General features: G+C 42.5%; 1 protein-coding gene across 1 annotated transcript in view; it reads left to right on the top strand.

Moving 5' to 3' along the window:
* Nucleotides 1-17,673, top strand: part of REEP5 (receptor accessory protein 5) — a 42,694-nt gene extending 25,021 nt beyond the window's left edge. Inside the window, exons 4-5 of the mRNA XM_027606406.2 lie at nt 9,516-9,684; nt 15,228-17,673. Of these exons, the coding sequence (XP_027462207.1) occupies nt 9,516-9,684; nt 15,228-15,277 (219 nt within the window). The 3' untranslated portion in view covers nt 15,278-17,673. The remainder of the gene's footprint in view (nt 1-9,515; nt 9,685-15,227) is intronic.
* Nucleotides 17,674-21,520: the final 3,847 nt, after the last annotated feature.

The raw sequence follows: 21,520 nt of genomic DNA, 5'->3' as shown, positions 1-21,520 counted from the left end.
TAAAATGAGTCTCTTGCAGAGAGCATATTGATGGGTCTTGTTTTTTAATCCATTCTGATAGCCTGTGTCTTTTGATTGGGGCATTTAGCCCATTTACATTCAGGGTCACTATTGAAAGGTATGAATTTAGTGCCATTGTATTGCCTGTAAGGTGACTGTTACTGTATATTGTCTGTGTTCCTTTCTAATCTATGCTGCTTTTAGGCTCTCTTTGCTTAGAGGACCCCTTTCAGTATTTCTTGGAGGGCTGGTTTTGTGTTTGCAAATTCCTTTAGTTTTTGTTTGTCCTGGAAGATTTTTATCTCTCCTTCTATTTTCAATGACAGCCTAGCTGGATATAGTATTCTTGGCTGCATATTTTTCTCGTTTAGTGCTTTGAAGATATCATGCCAGTCCTTTCTGGCCTGCCAGGTCTCTGTGGATAGGTCTGTTGCCAATCTAATGTTTCTACCATTGTAGGTTACATCTCTCTTCTCCCGAGCTGCTTTCAGGATTTTCTCTTTGTCTCTGAGACTCGTAAGTTTTACTATTAGATGTCGGGGTGTTGATCTATTTTTATTGATTTTGAGAGGGGTTTTCTGTGCCTCTTGGATTTTGATGCCTATTTCCTTCCCCACATTAGGGAAGTTCTCTGCTATAATTTGCTCCAATATACCTTCTGTCCCTCTCTCTCTTTCTTCTTCTTCTGGGATCCCAATTATTCTAATGTTGTTTCGTCTTATCGTATCGCTTATCTCTCGAATTCTGCCCTCGTGATCCTGTAGTTGTTTCTCTCTCTTTCTCAGCCTCTTTATTTTCCATCATTTGGTCTTCTATATCGCTGATTCTCTCTTCTGCCTCATTTATCCTAGCAGTTAGTGCCCCTATTTTTGATTGCACCTCATTAATAGCTTTTTTGATTTCGACTTGGTTAGATTTTAGTTCTTTTATTTCTCCAGAAAGGGTTTCTCTAATAACTTCCACGCTTTTTTCAAGCCCAGCTAGTATCTTTAAAGTCATGATTCTGAACTCTAGGTCCAACATCGTACTAATATCCGTATTGCGTAGGTCCCTGGCAGAAGGTACTACCTCTTGTTCTTTTTGCTGAGGTGATTTTTTTCGTCTTGTCATTTTGTCCAGAGGAGAATAGATGAATGAGAGAACAAAATGCTAACAGGTTAACAACGTCCCCAGCAAATATACAAATCAGAAAAGACCTGAAACCAGGGGAAAAGAAAGGGAAAGAAAGAAAGAAAGAGGAGAAAAAAAAAAAAGAAAAAGAAGATAAAAACGAACAAAAACAGAACAATACAAAAAAAAAAACGAATATGATCAAATATGATCAGGCTAGTGCATAGATCAGTGCCACACACTGGATTTTGGGTGTATTTTGGTCTGTTAGAAGAAAGTGCCTCCTAAAATTTTAAAGGAAGAAAGACTTATACATGTACAAAATAAGGGTTGATACAATGAAGGGATGGAAGATGACTGTAAAGATGAAAATTATAAAAGATTTTATAAAAGGAATTGATAAGTTGTTTGAAAAAAGAAAGAAGATTAAAAAAAAAAGGGAGAGAATGTGATCAGGCAGGAGACTAGAACAAAGCCATACAAACCAGTGATTTAGGGTATATTTTGATCTGTTAGAAGCAACTGTATCTCAAAATTTTAAAGAGAGAACAACTTATATATACATGCCAAAAATAAGGGTAACTACTATGAAGGGATAAAATATGACTCTAAAAAAGAAAAATAAAAAATGTTTTTTTTTTAAAAAAAGGGTTTGAGAAGATGTCGGTTGAAAAAGGGAAAAAGAAAAATTAAAAAAAAAACAGTTAAAAAAATTAACTGTAAAAAACTAATGAATCATGGTAAAAAAGCCATGAATTCTATGTGCAGTATTCCCCTAGCGCTGGAGTTCTCCCGTTCTTGATAGGTAAACTTGGTCTTGGCTGGCTGTTCCTGCTGATCTTCTGGGGTAGGGGCCTGTTGCCGTGGTTCCCAAATGTCTTTGCCGGAGGCGGAATTGCCCTGCCCTTGTCGGTCCGGGCCAAGCAAGCTGCTCGGGTTTGCTCTCGGGAGCTTTTGTTCCCTGCAAGCTCTCTGTACAGTTTTGGAGGGTGAGAGTGAAAATGGTGGCCTCCCAATCTCCAGCCGGAGGAGCTGAGAACTCGGGGCCCGCTCCTCAGTGCACCCCCAGAGAAAAGCAGTCACTCCCGTCTCCCTGGTCTCCGGCCGCACTCCGTGCTCACCCGGCCTGTGACCCAGAGTTTCTATCTCTGGCTCCCGACCCTGTGTGGAGTCTCCAAACCCAGCAGATCCCTGCGGTGCGCTCCCGCGCCGTTCCTCCTGGGGGAGGAAGGGGAGTCTCCCCGGATCTGCCGCTTGTTGGGTCCCTGCTGGAGGAGCAGTGGCCAGACTGGGCCACAGATCACGGTTTATGGCAACCCCGAGCTGAGAGCCCACGCCTCGGCTCCGTCTCTGCAGCCGGCTTCCCCGCTCCGATACCTGGGAGCTCTGCCGCACTCAGGCACCCCCGGTCTTTCTGTGACCCTGAGGGTTCTGAGACCACACTGTCCCGTGAGGGTTCCACCCCCCGCTTAGCCACTGGAGCGATGTCCCTCAGCGGAGCCGACTTCTAAAAGGTCCGATTTTGTGCTCCGCGGCTCTATCACTTGCCAGAAGCGGCCGACGGAGGCCCCCTCCCCCGCCGTCTATCCTCCCGAATATCGCCTCAGATTCACTTCTCCGCATGTCCTACCTTCCAGTAAGTGGTCGCTTCTCTGTTCAGGGAGTTGTTGCTACTCTCTTCTTCGGTCTCCTGTTGAGTTCGTAGGTGTTCAGAATGGTTTGATCCCCATTCAGCTGAATTCCTGAGACCAGACGAAATCCAGGTCTCCTACTCCTCCGCCATCTTGCTCCGCCCCTACATGATTAGATTGTGATGTAGTGTTCCATGATTCATTGTTTGTGCATAACACCCAGTGCTCCACGCAGAACGTGCCCTCCTTAATACCCATCACCAGGCTAACCCATCCCCCCACCCCCCCTCCCCTCTAGAACCCTCAGTTTGTGTATCTCACTTTTTAAATTAACATAGTACTAGGAGTATTTTCTCATGTTATTCAATATTCTGACAAATGGTCTAATCCATTATAGGTGGTAATGTACTAATTTCCCAATTGATGAACATTTAGGACATTTATCTTGCAGTTTTAACAAATGCTGCAATGAATAGCTTTGTGCCTCCTCTTTACGCTCATTTAGATCATTTTCTAGATTTTTTAAATGAGGTTGAATAAACTCCAGCCAGTTTAACTCCTAACCCAACTGTCCCAACTGTCACCTCTACTGCTTCACCCATGATGGACAGCAGAACATTTCTCTTAACCTTGTGGAAGGCAAAAAGAACAGGGAAATCTTCCCTTCCACTTGTTTTTTTTAACTTTTATTGATGCATGCTGAGCAGTCTGCTTTAACTTTTGCCTATCACTATTCCTGGGGTTACATTGTGAAAGCTTCCTATGACTTTTTTTTCTGATCAGGTGATGGTAGCATATCAGCAGGTCAGTGTTGAAGTGTGGGTTTTTTTGTTTTTTGACATTAACTGAGTTCTGCCCAGGCTGGTCCCAAACTGTATATAAAACATATCCCTACCTTGGAAATACCTCTTCTAGGAGAAAACTGGACGATGACAGCATTAGAACCACAGACAGAATTATCTGACCTGTTGTAATCTGTAATTTAAGGAGTTAGTATGTTAGTGCTCATCGTGACAAGAATCAGTTAAAATAGTATAGGCTCTTTGTCTGAACTGCAGGTAAGAGTGGGCTTGTGTTTGCTCATGGGAGCATCGTCAGTTGGCACTTTGAGGGCAGCTTGATTAAAAGGTGGGGCGCGGTGCCTGGGTGGCTCAAGTCAGTTAAGCGTCTGACTCTTGATTTCAGCTCAGGTCATGATCTCAGGGTCATGGGATCGAGAGCCACGTCAAGCTCCGCGCTCAGTAGGGAGTCTGCTTGTCCCTCTCCCTCTGCTCCTCTCTCTGTCTCCCTCAGATAAGTAAACAAACAAAACATAAATAAATTAGTAAAATCTTTAAAAATAATAATAGAAGGATGGTTGGATATGTGTAGTTCAGGGTACTACTGGGCTCTAGAACAGTTATGTAGATTAAGAAAAGGGAGTTATAAAAGGTGGTGGCTGAATATCACCATGAGAGTTGAAAAGTAATTAACTTTATTTTTTAATACAAGAAAACTATTTCATTTGAAAACTGGGAAATGCTAACAATTTAGGTAGAGAGCAGTAATTATTTTACTGTCCCAAGACAATAACTAGAGGGTACTGGGAAGAAACGAGCAGCCCAGAGTACAGCCTACTCACATTGGAGAGGTACAAAAATATAGACACTTAGGTCTGGTTCTGTCTGGTAGTCTTGCCTTCATTCGTCCAGAAAAGATGAATGAATTAGCTTTTCTGGATTGCTGAGGGGTCGATGTCTACATGGGCAGATAATACTTCAGAGGTTTTCAACAACAGTGAGGACTGTAGGACTTGGTAGTACTGCTGCTATCTGGTGTACTTTCTTCAAGGACATTACTTTGTGACTTGCCTAAAATCCTATGGAAGAGAAAACTGACTCTTAGGGAGGTTGTTTATGACTTTACCTCAAGTCATAAAATAAAGTAGATACCAACTGATGCCTAATCCAGTGAGTCATTTCCACTCCACCTTGATGCTGATGCTTGTAATACGGACATCTATCTCTACATCAGTAATCCATTCCTGAAAATTGGATATTTTACATAGGAACACCAGGCAGGAGACTATTTCCTGCACTTTTAAATGGTAAAAATTAAGATGTATAAATCTAAAACTCCATACCAGTTTCCCAAATATTAGTAAAACTCAGCAAAATACCCCTTTATAACTAACAAATGTGCACCACTAATAGCTCTCCAGTTAACAGAGTTGGTAAGAAATTATTGCTTTGTATGCAGTAGTACATGGCCTGAATACTCTGAATACTCTTTAAAATGTCCACATGGAATTCTAATTCAATGTCAGGAATGTAGTTTTTCCTTTTTCCTGCACATCATTTTGTTTAAACTGTTGTATTGAGTTTGGGGTGTGTGTGTATTAGCGTTACCTATATAAGCAACCAATGGAAAACATTGTGTGATGTTTGGATATTAAGAACCAGAAATCTTGGGGGCGCCTAGGTGGCTCAGTTGGTTAAGCGACTGCCTTCGGCTCAGGTCATGATCCTGGAGTCTCTGGATCGAGTCCTGCATCAGGTTCCCTGCTCGGCAGGGAGTCTGCTTCTCCCTCTGGCCCTCTTCCCTCTCGTGCTATCTCTCATTCTCTCTCTCTCAAATAAATAAATAAATAAAATCTTAAAAAAAAAAAAGAACTAGAAATCTTGGGGCGCCTGGGTGGCTCAGTAGGTTAAGCATCCGACGTGGTTTCGGCTCAGGTCGGGATTTTGGGCTTGTGAAATTGAGCCCCTCCCTCATGGGCCTTCGAGCTCAGCAGAGAGTCTGCTTGGGATTCTCTCCCTCAGTCTCTGCCTCTGCTCCTCCCCTGTGTACACACGTTCTCTCTCTCAAATAAATAAATCTTTCAAAAAGTAAATAAATAATAACCAGAAGTCTTCCAGAAGCAAATGTTAATGAGAGAGATGGTCCGCAGAGTCTGCCGGTAATTAACCTGGCTCTAAGCAGAGGCAGTGGAAGCGAAAGCCAGTGAAAGATGCAGTTGCTCCATTCTGTATTTTGGGTTACTACAGGTGTGTAGTTAAGAAAATCAAGGTTTCAGGGCGCCTGGGTGGCTTAGTCATTGGGCGTCTGCCTTCGGCTCAGGTCATGATCTCAGGGTCCTGGGATCAGGCCCTGCATCAGGCTCCCTGCTCGGCGGGAAGCCTGCTTCTCCCTCTCCCACTCCCCCTGCTTGTGTTCCTTCTCTTGCCGTGTCTCTCTCTGTCAAATAAATAAATAAAATCTTAAAAAAAAAAAAAGAAAGAAAATTAAGGTTTCTCTGGCAACATCTTATAATTCAGTAGGATAGCCAGCCAAGCCCAGCAGGTGCTAGCGCAGAGTTGCTGGGAAAACTAACAGGAAACGTGGACCGACCCACACAAACTGTGAGGTGCTGAGGGTATTTCAGGGAATTGGCTCCATTTAAGGGCTTGGACCTATAGCAGAAGGTGCCACTCTGCCATTATGTATCTGTGAGGGCTCGGCAGAGTTTGGGTTGGTTGCACAGATGTGTGTAGTGAGACTAGGAGGTGGCTGGTCTGAATGTTTGTTCTTCCCCTTCCTACTGCCATGCTTTCCCTTCCTTGCTTTTCTCACTCTGAGCATTCTGTTTTCCTGCTGTTATGCTCAATAAATGAGCTGTGGGGTCTATCATACATCAGGGGGAGGAGAGTTGAGGGAGAGTTGGCTTAAAATTGTAACGTGGAGATTACGATGGGGAATCGCACTTGGTTGAGCACTCAGATATGGGAAGCACCCTGCATAGTCCATCCAGTTCAGAAATTCTCAACCTTTTGGAAATATATGAAGGAAATTTTGTTTGTAGCTGTTAATAGTCACTGATTTCTATTTAGGAGTATTTCATGGTGTTGTCTAGTATAGTTTGGCTTGAACATTTACATGTTGAAAAATACATACTGTTTATGATAAATTACTTTCACTTTATTTTTCCTTTATTTTGCCATTAGAGAACTTCTTGATTTTTTTTTTTGGAATTTATATGTGTAGGTATATTATTAAGTTTTATTTCGGGTAGTAAAAGAGTTACAAAATAATTGTTTAAAAAGGGTATATGTTGGGGGCACCTGGGTGGCTCAGTTGATTAAGCGTCTGCCTTCAGCTCAGGTCGTGATCCCAGGGGCTGGGATGGAGCCTCGCTGCTGTGGGCTCCCTGCTCAGTGGGGAGCTTGCTTCTCCCTCTGTCTCTCCCCCTGCTCGTGCTCCCCCTCCCTCCCTCCCTCTCTTTCTCTCTCAAATAAATAAATAAAATATTTTTTAAGAAAAGGGTATATGTTGGTTTTGGGATTTGATTATAATTACCCCATTTAAAGCTAATCACTTAAGCTGTTACTGTTCCATGGCTGTTGGTAGAAGACAGTGTTCTTGGGACAGAGACAGAGCCCTAGCTATTCTGGATGGTCCAGATGTTTCTTATTTTCTCACAAAATCTATCTGAGGTAGATTTTTTTTTTAATTTTAGTTAACGCCTATTTATGTTATAAAGTCTGTACAGACTTAAGCAATTAAGTAACTCACACAAGGTTTGCCTCACTAGTAAGTGGCAGAACCAGGGTTAGAACCCAATTTCTCTGAGCTTATTCTTTTAATCTCTATATCTGTAGTATATAATTGTCTTAAAAACAGTTTTGTTGGGCACCTGGGTGGCTCAGTCATTAAGCGTCTGCCTTCGGCTCAGGTCATGATCCCAGGGTCCTAGGATCGAGTCTGCATCGGGCTCTCTGCTCGGCAGGGAGCCTGCTTCTCCCTCTCCCTCTGCCTGCCACTCTGCCTATTTGTGCTCTCTCTCTCTCTGTTAAATAAATTAAAAAATCAATTTGTTGGGTGGAGAGATCTGTATATTTTTAGATCAAGATTTTTAGTTTTGTGTTCCTTGTTCTTATTAGTTTCTAGTTTCAGATACCAATTTCTGGTGGAAGTGTTAAAAATTATGATTGTGGATTTTCTCCATTTATATAATTCTGACTTTTTAATTTACATAATTCAAAGCTATATTTGGAAGCTATCTATAATTAATTATAAAATTATAAAAACAAAAATTATATAGATAATTCTGTAATTGCACATAAATATACAAAGCTATATATAATTTATATTTTCAAAGATATGTAGGTTTGTGTGAATCTTGGCAAATTGTTTTTCTTCTTTATCACGGTTTACTTACTTGGCCTTAAATAGTGTTTATGTATTGTTAATATTACTAAATGCGCTGTTTTGAGAATTGCTATCTGTCTGCAACACCTCCTTACACCCTTCTGTTTTCGGTGCCCCTAGCCGGCTTTGTCTTAGGGGTGTTTCTGGTAAGGAGCACATAGCTATGCCGTGATTTGTTTTTAATCCAGTCTGATGAGCCCCTGTCTTTCAAAAGCTTGCCCCCTGCTCTCCTGTGCCTGTAACAAATTCTAATTTATGAATACTACTTTTCCAGAGTTCTGTAGTTCAGATAATCTAGAGTCATCTGTTGAGAACATGTTTTGTATTCTGAGCGTGGTAGAAGCCCAAAATGCACCACAAACTTCTCAGAGCCAACATGGTACTGATGGAGTGAGCTTTAGGGCACAAATATGTGCGTTTTAAGCTCAAGCTCTCCGTTATTGGTATTAGCCCCTTACCAGCTTTTTATCTCTAGAGCAAACTTAAAAGACTATCTTAGAAAAGCATTGTAACTTCTTGATTGCTTGAATATATTCTTTGGATTGGAATAACAGGGACTAAGGCTGTAGAGTTTAATTTATAGCGTAAGAAGTAGGAGATTTTTTTCTTTAAGAAGCTGTAAAATGCACAGATTGGGAATCTCTAGAAGTGACTTCTATTTTGTGGCTGTGTGGAAGACAATACAGTTAGAATCTTTTAAACTGAGAGAACCCAGTAGGTTGTTCGTTTAACTTTCTAGGGAAATGAGCATGTTTCTGTGCAGATCCCCCTTCTTGCTCAGTATCTTAGACAAGAATAAACTCCTGGGACTGAGTTGTTGTCATTTGAAAAAAATAGTAAAACTTTTTTGGACATACAGTGTGACAGTTCTTGTTTTTTAAGTTTTTAGGGCATAATTCTTGTCCATTTTTCATTCCGATGGCAAAGTATAGTTAGGAATGATATTATTTTATTTTATTCCAATGGCAAAAGAAAGAGTTAGGAATAATATCTTAATTCAAAGGGGAAGATGATGAAGAGCTGACTGTAAAGATTCCTGGAAGGCAAAAACTACCAAAAACTGAGATTCTGCTAAGGGAAGAATTCAAAACATGGCCAGGGTATTTTGTCTATAACAGATAAAAAAATGTGACAGACCTACTGGAGTAAGCCAGTGAGAAAAAGCCTTGTAGATACGAGGCTTATCCAGACAGCTTTCTTTACACATGCAGGTAAATACTGTGTTTCTTCAGTTGATTTTTAAGAGTTATTAATAAAACTTCTTGCAGCTATAAACTAAAAAGTAATTCAAGTTAGGAAAGAAGTTAAGCTGTTGGACTTGGTGTGTTTTCCCTTTCTTTTTTCAGTCTCAACTTTTCCTTACTAGGTCATTTGTCGGGTGTTTTTTCCATCTAAGAAAAGTGCACTTGTAGCCTACAGAAAATACTGGAAATGCTGTTGGAGAACATAGCCGAGGCAGTGCCATCTCAGAGCAGCGGTGGGCAGTGTGTGTTGTCAGGATGCCTGCTGCCTGTCCCATTTCCATGGTTACCGTGCAGCCTGTGTTGTCAGGATGCCTGCTGCCTGTCCCGTTACCATAGTTACCATGCAGGCTCTCTTTCTGTGCAGTGCGGCTTCCTGTTGTGGTGCATGGCCCCAAGCCCTTCTAACGGGGCCGAACTGCTGTACAAGCGCATCATCCAACCTGTCTTCCTGAAGCATGAGTCCCAGGTGGACACTATGGTGAATGACTTGAAGGACAAAGCCAAAGAGACTGTAGATACCATCACTAAAGAAGGTAAGACTCGGGGGCAGTTGGGTTCAGCAGGTGGGAGGAATTGGGGGTCCTGGGCCCAAATAACAAGCTGCTTCTCCTCCTCTCCTGTCAGTTTTCCTCAGCTAAATGCCAAGGCCACTCTGCGATCTCTTGACCAACACTTTGCCTGTTGCCCTTTACTTTTCCCCAGATTCTTCCACCATGCTACATTTAAGGCACTATTTGGTCAGCATATTAGGAAAAATGACTTTCCTGTGCTGGGCAGAGATTTTAGAGAATCATCTGTATTTATATACAAGTATAATCTCTTTAATACATTTCAGGTTGAACTGTTTAATATGCTTTTGTTATAGGTCAAGAGAATGCCCTTTCCGTTCTCCTGATTCATTTATTCAGCATTTATTTATTGAGGTGCTTAATATGTGCCAAGCATGTTCGTAGCACTGAGGATGAGCCAGTGAACCAAATAGACCATACTACTTGAACTCATGAAGCTTACACTCTTGTTGAGAGATACAATAAACTTTTTTTTTAATTTTTTTTGTAGATTTTATTTATTTATTTGACAGAGAGAGAGAGAGAGAGAGACAGCAAGAGAGGGAACACAAGCCGAGGGAGAAGCAGGCTTCCTGCAGAGCAGGGAGCCCGATGTGGGACTCGATCCCAGGACTCCGGGATCATGACCTGAGCCGAAGGCAGTCGCTTAACCAACTGAGCCACCCAGGCACCCAAGATACAGTAAACTTTTAAAGTTATATGATATAGTTAGCAGAGAATATAGAGAAAAATAAAGCAGATAGGTAGGTAGGGAGTTCCAGGGGCTGAAGGGAAGTTACTTTTAAACAGAATGATTTAGAGAATCCTCACCAAGAAGGCCATACTGGATCAAACTTGAAAGAAACCACGGGGAAGGATGGTCCAGCTAGAGGAAACTGCATGCGGGAGCAGTACGGTTGGAAGGGAGTGAACCAGGCAGGAGAAGGAGATAACGTCAGAGAGGTTGGGGAGAGGAGGCTGGAAGAAGACAGATCATGGAAGGCCTTATAGGCTTTTGTAGAGGCTTTGGCTTTAACTCTGTGAGATGGGGTGCTGTTGGAGAACTTTGAGCCGAGGAGCAATATGATCCATCCTGTGCTTTAACAGGATCACTTTGGCCCCTGTATTAAGAATAGACTGAAGGGGGACAGGGAGGAAATCAGGAGACCAGTGATAAGGTGCTTGCAGTGATCTGGCTGGAGAGGACCACCTGGCTTGGGTCATAGGTGTAGCAGGAGGAGGCAGGAAGTCATTGGAGTCTTGATGTATTCTGAAGGTAGAACCAAGAGGATTTGCTCAGGGATCAGGTGTGGAGTAGGAGAGAGGAGTCATGCACGAAGCCAAGCTTTTCAGCCAGAGATGGAAGGATAGAATTGCTGTTGAGCTGGGGGAGCCTAGATATAACAGGCTTAGAGGGGAAAACAAGGAATTCAGTTCTGGATACAAGACCAGATGAGATCACAAAGGGAGTGAATATAGTTAGAAAAGATGAGGTCCAAGACCGAGCCAGGGGGTCTCCCAGACTGGGGAGATGAGAAGCAACGGACAAGGCCGACTGATAAGGAGTGGCCAGTTGTGGCAGCAGGAAAGCCATGTGACTGGTGTCTTCGGGGCCAAGAAAGTGTTTCGGGCGGGGTGGGGTGGGGTGGTCCATTGTGTCACATGCTGCAGTCGGGTCAAGTAGTGACAGAAAACTGGCCATCACACTTGGCAGTGAGGAAGGCACCAGTGCTCTTGACAAAACAGTTTGTGGGGTGGCGGGACTGAAACCCTGATCGGAAGGATGTGAGAGATGGGAGGCAGTGCTGAGAGGGGGTAGGTAAGTCTTTTGGGAAATTTCCTGAAAAAGGAGAAGAATGGGGCTGCAACTGGGAGAAGGGGCTAGCGTCCTGAGGGTGTATTTTTCTTCTTCTTCTTAAAGTAGAATGAACAACATATGTTTGAAAATTGGGGGAATGGTCCAGTAGAGAGCAAAAAACTGATGTGAATGAGGGGAGAACTACTGGAGCTCTGTCCTTGGTTAGACCAGAGGAGCTGGGATCTAGAGTCCAAATAGGATTGGTCACAGGGGCACAACAGTTTATGGTTTATTTTTTTATATAAATTTTAGTTAACATAGTTAACATACAGTGCAGTATTGGTTTCTGGGTAGAATTCAGTGATTCATCGCTTATGGAGAACACCCAGTGCTCGTCACAATAAATGCCCATCCCCCCCCCCCCCACCTTCCCCCAGCAACCCTGTTTGTTCTCCGTCCTTAAGAACCTCTTGTGGTTTGTTTCCCTCACTCCCTTTTTTCCTTTCCCCCTTCCCATATGTTCATGTTTTCTTTCTTAAATTCCACATATGAGTGAGATCATATGGTGTTTGTTTTTCTCTGACTTATTTCACTTAGCATAATTCATTCCAGCTCCATCCATGTGATTGCACATGGCAAGATTTCATTATTTTTGATAGCTGAGTAATAGTCCATAATGTATACACACACACATCTTCGTCCATTCATCTGTTGATGGACATTTGGGCTCTCTCCATAGTTTGGCTGTTGTGGACACTGCTGCTGTAAACATCGGGGTGCACGTACCCCTTCAAATCTGTGTTTTGGGATCCTAGTAGTGCAATTGCTGGATCGCTCTATTGTTAACTTTTTGAGGACCCTCCATACGGCTCTCCAGATGGCTGCACTAGTTTGCCTTCCCAGGGGCACAAGGGTTTCTAACACGAGTAGAGATGCCGGTAGGTGAGTTTATGTGATGGCAGGAGCTTACAGAAGTCACTCCCTGATTGCTCCACATTTCTCAGTAAAGTAGCAAGAAAGGTCAGCGAGAGAGGATGGGGAAGGAGGGGACAGAAAGAGATGGTATGAAATCCTGGCCTAGGACTGGGGTCAGGTAACAGCCGTTCCATTTCTGTGGGCCACCAGCTCTGTCTTGCAGCTACTCACCTCTGCACGGGGTGTGAAAGCTGCCAGACAAGTCACAAGTGAGCAGACTGGCCGGGGCGGTGGGAGAGTGGCCGGGCTGGGCCAGGTCACTCCTGGCTGCCAGGAGTCCGAGGCTCACTGCGGATTTGTGTGCAGGAATTTAAAGTGAGGCCGGTTCATCTAGATGTTCCTTCAGCCCCACTCAGCGGCACAGGTGCAGTTGCAGAACATGTGGAGCGCCGTGTCGAGATCTAGGAAGTGAGAGTGGGACTAGGGAGTGGGTAGTGTCTGACAATTGAACTTAAACAGGCCGAGGACGGGAGGGAGGACACAAAGGGGGTGAGGAACAGTGGAGAAGAGGTGGTAGGACCAATGGATTATAAAAGCAGGTGGTGGGGGAGAACTCTGAATCAGGATATCAGAGGGCGTGAGCTGCAAAGGTAGGAGGTGGTGGTGGACATTGGGATGCTTGACACTGAGATTGTAGAGGGACTGTGGTTACTGGTAGTGATAAGGATCATGGAATGAGTGGCTGGGGTAGGGAGAGAGGCTGGGGTCTCTAGGACGGAATGTAAAGGTTATTGGAGGGGGGAGCCGAGAGGCCAAGATATTGGCAGAATACAGAAATCACCAATAATTAAAATAGGAGGCGTGTGAGAGAGTGATATTAACTTTGGAGCTAAAATCTTCAAGAAATGAGGCAGCAGAGCCCAAGGGTCAGTGGTGATTGGGAAAAGAAAGGCTGGTGGCAGATATAATCTGATGACATGAGGTTCTGAACATGGTGATGAAGAACAGGGACTGCTTACCAAATCCTCCAGAACCACTTGTACCAGGGTCAAGGAAGAAAGGAAAAAAAAAAAAAACAGCCACCACCACGGGTGGGGTAACTGGGTTATGGGCATTATTAGGAGGGCACTTGATGAAATGAGCACTGGGTGTTGTAGGCAACTGATGAATCTCTAAATGCTACCTCTGAAACGAACAATACACTGTATGTTAACTTAAATTGTATTAAAAAAAACAACAAACCAGCCACCACTTGAGAAAAGCAGTGTCCTCAGGGGACAGTCAGATTTCTGTAAAAGTAAGAAGGTAAAAGAAACATTCAGAGAGATGGATAGCTATAGAGGAGATTTTGCTGATGATTCATTGGGTCTTAAGTTCCAGAGGGCACAGGGAGGGTTTTAGAAGTTGGAGAAAAGTGGCAAGGAACATAGAATTACTGTTTTGAGAGCTCTATATTAATTAGAAAGTGAGAGATGAGAATTGACCTGACCACGGGGCAAGTCAGACCCCCAACACAGCTCTCCAGCAGCACAGATATGTTCTTGCTGTTTTCCCTCACACACCTTGCGCTCCGCTGGACTCCTGGGTGCACCGCTCCAGTCTACTTGCATTCATTTTCCTACAATTTTAAGTGTTTTCTGACCTGTAGCCTTCATGTCCTCCCACTTGGGGATTGCCAGTTTCTTTTTAAGAAATTTCCTTTCTGAAAAGAAAAAAAAAAAAAAGAAATTTCCTTTCTATTCCTTCCCTCAACCTAACCAGCAACCTCCGGTGACGTCACTTCTGTCTAGTTCACTCACATTTCTTAGTCCCTTGGTTCTCTTCGATCTCAATACTCTAAAATCCAGTTTTACTTTGATAGGATCCATTCCTAAACAGGAGTGTAAGAATGAAAATAAATTAGGACAGACTTACATGGTGACACATTCTAGACTTTTCTCAGAGCTTCTGGATTCTCTAGCAAGTAAATTTTTACAATGGGCTAGTTAAGAGAGAGGCTGCAATTTCTTAACTCTGTTCAGCGACTTTAATTAAGTGAAGTGAGAACAGCCCTCAGGCAGTTGGTGAACAAGGTAGGACTGGCATTGCTGGACTCCAGGCCCGTCAAAGACAGGTGCCATTTATGGATTCTCCAGGAGGCCCTGGAGGCTTCCAGAACACCCCTGCCCCCCCATCGTACACACCACACTAGTTCTTACAGCTTGTTCCAAGTCACATGGTAATTAGGAAGAGGAAAGTTTAGTTTCCCACAGATGTAAGAATATTTTCTTGATGAATGTAGCATCTTGACACCAACATACAGCAAACTCTTGCCATCATGGGGGAAATGGCGGCACAGTGAAGAGAATATAAATGTGTATAAATAGTCCATTGTGTCTGGGTTGTGGGAATGAGAACTTTCTCTGATTTTTTGTCACCCTGGGATAGACGACCTAGTTGTCATCAGATTGAGACATAGATTATACAGGTGAGCACCCAGACGCAAACGAGAATTTCTCGACCGTACAGAGAGACACTGGACGTGTCAGGAATCTCTGCTTCTTGTGCCCCTTGGGGGTGGGGGTGGGGAACAGATGGCTTAGATGACACTGCTACTGTAAGGGGGCTAGGCCAGCTGACTTTGAAGAACTTTGCTGGAGTACTCCAGATTTGGGCTCTGAAGAGGTGTCTTCATCTCCTGGAAACTCTTAGCCCAGCCGCAAGCCTCAGTGCTCTTGTCTGAACAGGAGTCATCCAAGTTGCTGTCTAGTCACTACATTAGGCACAGAGCCTGTATTGCAAGTTGCCTTGACACAATATTCTTTCCTCTTCACAGCCAAGAAAGCAGCAGTGAATTTACTCGGTGAAGAAAAGAAGAGCACCTAAACCACTGACTGGATGAAACCTTTCTGCCCTCACTGTACCTTCCTATTAGCGCTTGGTATTATATTAGGGACTGTGGTATAATCATTTTAATAATGTTGCCTTGGAAACACTTTTGATATATTAAAAAGAGGAATGTGTTGGTTTTTTTGTTTTGCTTACTTTTATTGTCTATATATACAGGGAGCACTTAAATTTAATGCAATGGGCAGTGTCCAAATTTTTGGAAAATATATTTTGCCTCTGGGTGGGAAAAGATAATGTTACCATCCTGCAGGAAATGCAAACTTGAAATTATATATCCCATAGGCTTTGTACTTCAGCAGGCTCTCTCTGCATGCATTTTCTCTGTACTTACATTTTAAGATAATCTTTAAGGTTCTACTTCATGTAATGTACAATTTTGTATTAAATGTTTTTAAGATATTTGTGCATACATATATGTAGGGAAATGTTACTGACTGTGACATGTATAATGCTCATAGGGAGCACCTGCCAAAAGCTAAAGGTTTCAGTGTGCTGGTGTGATCTGTTAAGTAAGGCTTCAGAAAATTAATGCTGATATTTCCAATGAATAGTTAAGTGATCAGTGAGGTTGAATGGGGGCTGGCCTGGTTGTTCTAACACTGCAGCAGCTGAATACCAGAATAGCTCTGTTGTTCTAACACTGCAGCAGCTGAATACCAGAATAGCTCTGTAAAGCAGTCACTTTAGTGATAAATGGGGAAAGGTACCCACACACCAGTAATACACAGCTCCCAAATCCCTGTAGAACCAGTACTCTTGTCTTGTGGCCTTTTAAAAAATTGTTTATAAGCTTTAGATTTGTCTGTTTTTAAGATGCTATAATGGAAACCATCCCTGGTTTCTCCGTCAGAGCTGAGTAACATGGTTTAGTCTTGTTTTTTTACCTAGTCTTTTTTTTTTTTTTAACCAGTTTAAGGAATCTCTAGACTTGCCCACCTTTGATTACATGTATGTTCTCATTTGTATCATTAGCAGTTACATGCTAATGATGACACCAGGCTCTAAGAGCAATTCTAGGAGAATGAAGGATGATATAACCTATTATCTGGTTGGTAGTGAAATCAAACTGCCTTCACCTTCTTTCTCTGGTGTTTAATGTCAAACACAAGAGGCCTCCCCAGTTTACAAGTCAGAATCATTTGTGGTCCATTTAAATGCCTTCATCTTTATATTTCATTTTGATAAACTGCAGATAACTACATAGTTTAAGTACAGAACAAAAAGTTAAAATTAAGGTTTCCAGCTTGATTAGGCTGCTTTAAAAGGAAGCTCGACAACTCGTCTGAACGAGAAAACCCGAGCTTCACACCAACCATACTGCTAGGATCCTTCCGAATTAGATTACACTGACTAAAACAAAACTGAGTGTAACAAAATGAAAACAAGTTTAAATATCCGGCCTGTAAAATACCTCTTAAGGGAGAAAGAGAGGATTAGTGTCTTTTGGATAACAGTTAAGACCATAATGAAATCTCATGATGTAAAAAATATCAAAGATATCCAGAATTAGGGACACTATCACCTAAATATTATAATATAGATTAGGGTATTTATTTTTTCCTGGTGAAACCGTGGTAATCATAAGGCATTTTATTAAACTTCAAGAAAAGAAAAACTTCTAGAAAACAAGCAATTAATGGTTATTGGGAGTAAAATCAAGCCTTAGATTTAAAAAAAAAAAAGTACCTCTAGGAGTATTTAAATCTGTTTCCCCATAGTAAATTACACTTTTCTTGGTGGCAGAAGAATGAAAATCAGCAACTTCTATCATACAGAATATATAAAATCAGATTGTTAGTATACAGAATATATAACTTTCAGTATACAAAATATCAGGCAAGATGGGGAAACATAAATGCTACTATTGCTCATAACTACTTACAGGCTGATATCAGTTTAAAAACTACAATAGTAAGAAAATATATTCTGAATGCAAATTTTTTGTCCTTTTAGCTTTTTCCTGTAGTGCATTCTGTAAGAAATATAAGTTACTATTTTGGCAGTCAAAGTGTACATGTTAATGACAGGAGAAGTTAATGAGTGAGTTGAGCAATTCTGTCTCAGTTTAGATTTCCCAAAGAACATATTGCCATGGCTAGAGTATTTGGAAAACTAATTGAGCCAGTATCTAGCTAGAAGACGAGCATTTATTTGTATATGAATGGTGATTTAGGGGTAAGTAAAGTCAAAGAATCTCCACAATTCTCTCCCTACTTGAAAGCTTTCAGACCAATAGTTACTGCTACTCTGAGAGGCTTCTATCCATAGCCTGAAGAGAATGAGCATAGCTCTTAAATAGGTCACCGCCCGTCCTGAAGATGTGATATATTACATGGAAATGGATGTAAATAAAATTCTGTTATCCCATTAAACTGTTGTTTCATTTTATTTTGGGGGCTTTAAACAAATCTAGAATCATTTAAGTGAAGTCTGAAGTAAATCCAGATAAATGAACCTGAAACACTGCTTTTTATAGCCCCATTCCTCACCTGGCCTGAGGCTTTCCCCTGGTGACCACGACCTGTCAGAGGAAGACCCCCGAAGGAGAACATACCAGTGGTGAAAAGTTTCTAGCAATAATTAGGTTTAAAGGAAACCTCAACTGCTTTCTACCGCCTATCATGTTACACAGTCTCAGAGAATTTGGTTGCCTCTAAGTATATTTTGACACAGTAAACACTTGTATGTGCCTCCAAATTACTCCGTACTTTAAAGAGACCAAGGAAGAACTTGAGAATCTTATTAAAAATATCTGCTTCTGGAGGGTGTGTTTTGGTCAGCTGTGTCTTCTACATCTGCTTTTACATGTCTGTCTACCTAGAATCATGGTGTCTGGAGTAAGAGTTCACATCCTTAGCCATCAGATACTAAGTTCTATGTAGTGCAGTAGGAAAGTAAATATATTTGAGAATGACCTTAAACGTTTTTCTGGCTCTTTACTACAATATTGGCTTATAAAATCTATAACATAAACATAGAGGATTAAGAGCAATAAGGAGATTCTTTGGTTAGATCACTGGTTTTCAAACTTAAGTGTGTATTGGATTTTCTCTTGGGGGGAGGGGACTGTTAAAACAGATTGCTAGTCTCATCCCCCAGAGTGTCTGATTCAACAGGCCCGGGGTGGGACTGAAAAATCTGCATTTCCAGTAAATTCCTGGGTGATGCTGATGGTCCAGGAACCACACTTTGAGGTAAAACCACTGGGTTAGGTAAATGCTATCTTTACACTTAGTATACAAGTGGATTTTAGATCTGGCTGCATATTACAATTACCTGAGAAGCTTTCCCAAAAATGCTGGTATCTGCCTCCACTACCAGAAATTCTGACAATCTACTGTGATACCCAGGCACCAGTATGCTTTTAAAACTCTAGGGTGATTCTGGGGCGCCTGCGTGGCTCAGTCAGTTAAGCGGCTGCCTTCGGCTCAGGTCATGATCCCAGGGTCCTGGGATCGAGCCCCGCATCGGGCTCCCTGCTCAGCGGGAAGCCTGCTTCTCCCTCTCCCTCTGCCGTTTGTCTTCCCTCTCTCGCTGTCAGATAAATAAAATCTTAAAAAACAACTCTAGGGTGATTCTAATATGTATCTAGGGTTGAGAAAATAGAAACTACTAGTGAGGTCAAGAATCCCAAAGTCTGGAGAGAGTTTGTCTTAGCTCATTAGTTCACCAGGGGTGCGTTCCCTAATGCCGCAGTAACACCTTGCCGCAAATGTAGTGGCTCAAACAGTATAAATTGAGTAGCTTACAGTTCTGGAGATAGACATCCCAAATGGGTGTGCAGGGCTGCATTCCTCCCGGAGACCATAGGGGAGAATCCTTTTCCTTACTTCTTTCAGCTGGAAGCCGCTTGCATTCATTGGTCTGTGGCCCTTTAGTCCTCCAACTTCGCTTCCCTTTCAGAGGTTCCTTTTGATGACATTGGGTCCACCTGGATAATCCAGGCTACTCTCTCCAGCTGAAGATACTTAATCACATCTGCAAGGCCTTTTGCCATGTAAGGTAATATTCACAAGGGTTTTTTTTGGGCAGGGGGCACATTATTATGTTACCACACCTCATCTCTTTGGTATAGAAATTTCGTTATAAAGTCACCCCCAATATCAAAATAACTGCAAAGAGCAATCTTAATGTTGGGAGGGAACTAAAAAGAAGGAATGGTGAAAAAATACCTTATCTTCTTCCAAATGAAAGACCGGCAGTTTGTCCTTCAGAGATAATAAGATCTTTAGAGTGGAGAGGACACAGGTGGAGTTGAGGGAGGGAAGTTGTATTAAAAACAGGACTGAGGGGCACCTGCGTGGCTCAGTCCGTTAAGCGTCTGTCTGCCTTCAGCTCAGGTCGTGATTCCAGGGTCCTGGGATCGAGTTGCCCATCGGGCTCCTTGCTCAGCGGAGAGCCTGCTTCTCCCTCTCTCTTTCCTCCCATGTGCTCTCTCACTATCTCTGTCTCTCTCTCTCAAATAAAGTCTTTAAAAATAAAAAAGCAAAACAGGATTGAGTGACTCAACGCTGAGACCCATTTCTCTCACGCCACCTTCCCCCCTGGGCTCCTAGACCTTTATCCTCCTGGAATCTTGTTGAACTCCTCTCTAGGGAACAGATCAGCCTAAAACATTTCTGATCTTGGAAATCTCCCCTAAAAGGATATTTGAGCCAGATATCCCTTTAGTGAAACAGTCTGCAAGCCCTTCTTAAGTGCCTAGAACTTCCAATCAACTTTTATGGGTTTTTTTACTCTTAAAAAGCCATCAATCTAAGGAAAGCCACGTAACATATCAGGGATCAAAATAAAAACAAACCAAAAAGGAAACTGGAAGCAAAAAATATATAAACCATATCCCCTGAGAAATAAGAATGACACTTATGAATTAAGAACAGAATGCAGGGTGCCTGGGTGGCTCAGTCGGTTGAGTGTCTCTTGGTTTTGACTCAGGTCATGATCTCAGGGTTGTGGGATTGAGCCCCGTGTTGGCTCTGTGCTCGGTGTGTGGAGTCGGCTTGAGAGATTCTCTCCGTCTCCCTCCACCTCGGCTTCCCCCCCAGCTCGTGTTCTTTCTCAAATACATAAATAAAAATCTTAAAAAAAAAAAAGAATGGTAGGAAAAGGAAATATTCAGATGACAAGAGAGCTTGGAGAAGTTGAAAATACAAGAAAAATGAAAAGTTCAACAGAGGGGTTGGAAGACAGAGCTAAGGAATTCGAAATAGAACATAAAGGCAAAGAAACAGAAATAAGAGGAAAAGAAGATGAGAAAACTTGAGAACCAGTCCAGCACATCCAATATCCAAATAAGGAGTTCCAAGGTCAGAAAGGGTAGAAAAACCATCGATGAAATTTTCAAGAAAATTCCCAGAACCGAAGAACACAAGTTTCCAAATTGAAAGGGCCCATTAGGTACCCAGCACAACAGACAAAAAAGGGCCCACACAGAGCACACTATTGTGATATTTTAGAATTCTGAGATGTGGTGAGTTTCAACAAGAAAATTGTGGGTGACAAAGGATCATGAACTGGGGCTCCTGGGTGGCTCAGTCGGTTAAGCGTCTGCCTTCGGCTCAGGTCATGATCCCGGGGTCCTGGGACTAAGCCCCACATAGGGCTCCCTGCTCAGCGGGGAATCTGCTTCTCCTTCTGCCCTTCCTCCCCCGCTTGTGCTCTCATGCTGTCTATCTCAAATAAACTAAAAAAACAAAAACAAAAAAACACATGAACTACCATGGCTTGGACTTCCCTGCAGCTATAACATTAGTCAGAGGACCATGTATACAGTGTAGCTGTGCACGAGGCCTAAAGGGTTATAAGTAGAGAAGGTAAAAGGCTCCAGAAGAGACTTCTTTAAAAAGATGACATTAAACTATCTGATGTGAACAAACTTACTTATGTACTTACATACATACTTACTTAGCTCCATGCCCAGCACAGAGCCCAACACGGGGCTTGAACTCAAGACCCTGAAATCAAGACCTGCACTGAAATCAAGAGTCAGATGCCCAATGGACTGAGCCACCCAGGCACCCTTGAACAAACTTATTTTATTTTTTTAAAGATTTTATTTATTTATTTGAGAGAGGATGAGAGATAGAGAGCACGAGAGGGAAGAGGGTCAGAGGGAGAAGCAGACTCCCCGCTGAGCAGGGAGCCCGACGTGGGGCTCGATCCCGGGACTCCAGGATCATGACCCGAGCCGAAGGCAGTCGCTCAACCAACTGAGCCACC

The sequence above is a fragment of the Zalophus californianus genome, chromosome 5, assembly GCF_009762305.2.
Source record: "Zalophus californianus isolate mZalCal1 chromosome 5, mZalCal1.pri.v2, whole genome shotgun sequence".
NCBI classification, from domain to species: Eukaryota; Metazoa; Chordata; class Mammalia; order Carnivora; family Otariidae; genus Zalophus; species Zalophus californianus.
The sequence above is the reverse complement of the archived record's forward strand: the minus strand, read 5'-3'. Positions and strand labels throughout refer to the sequence as shown.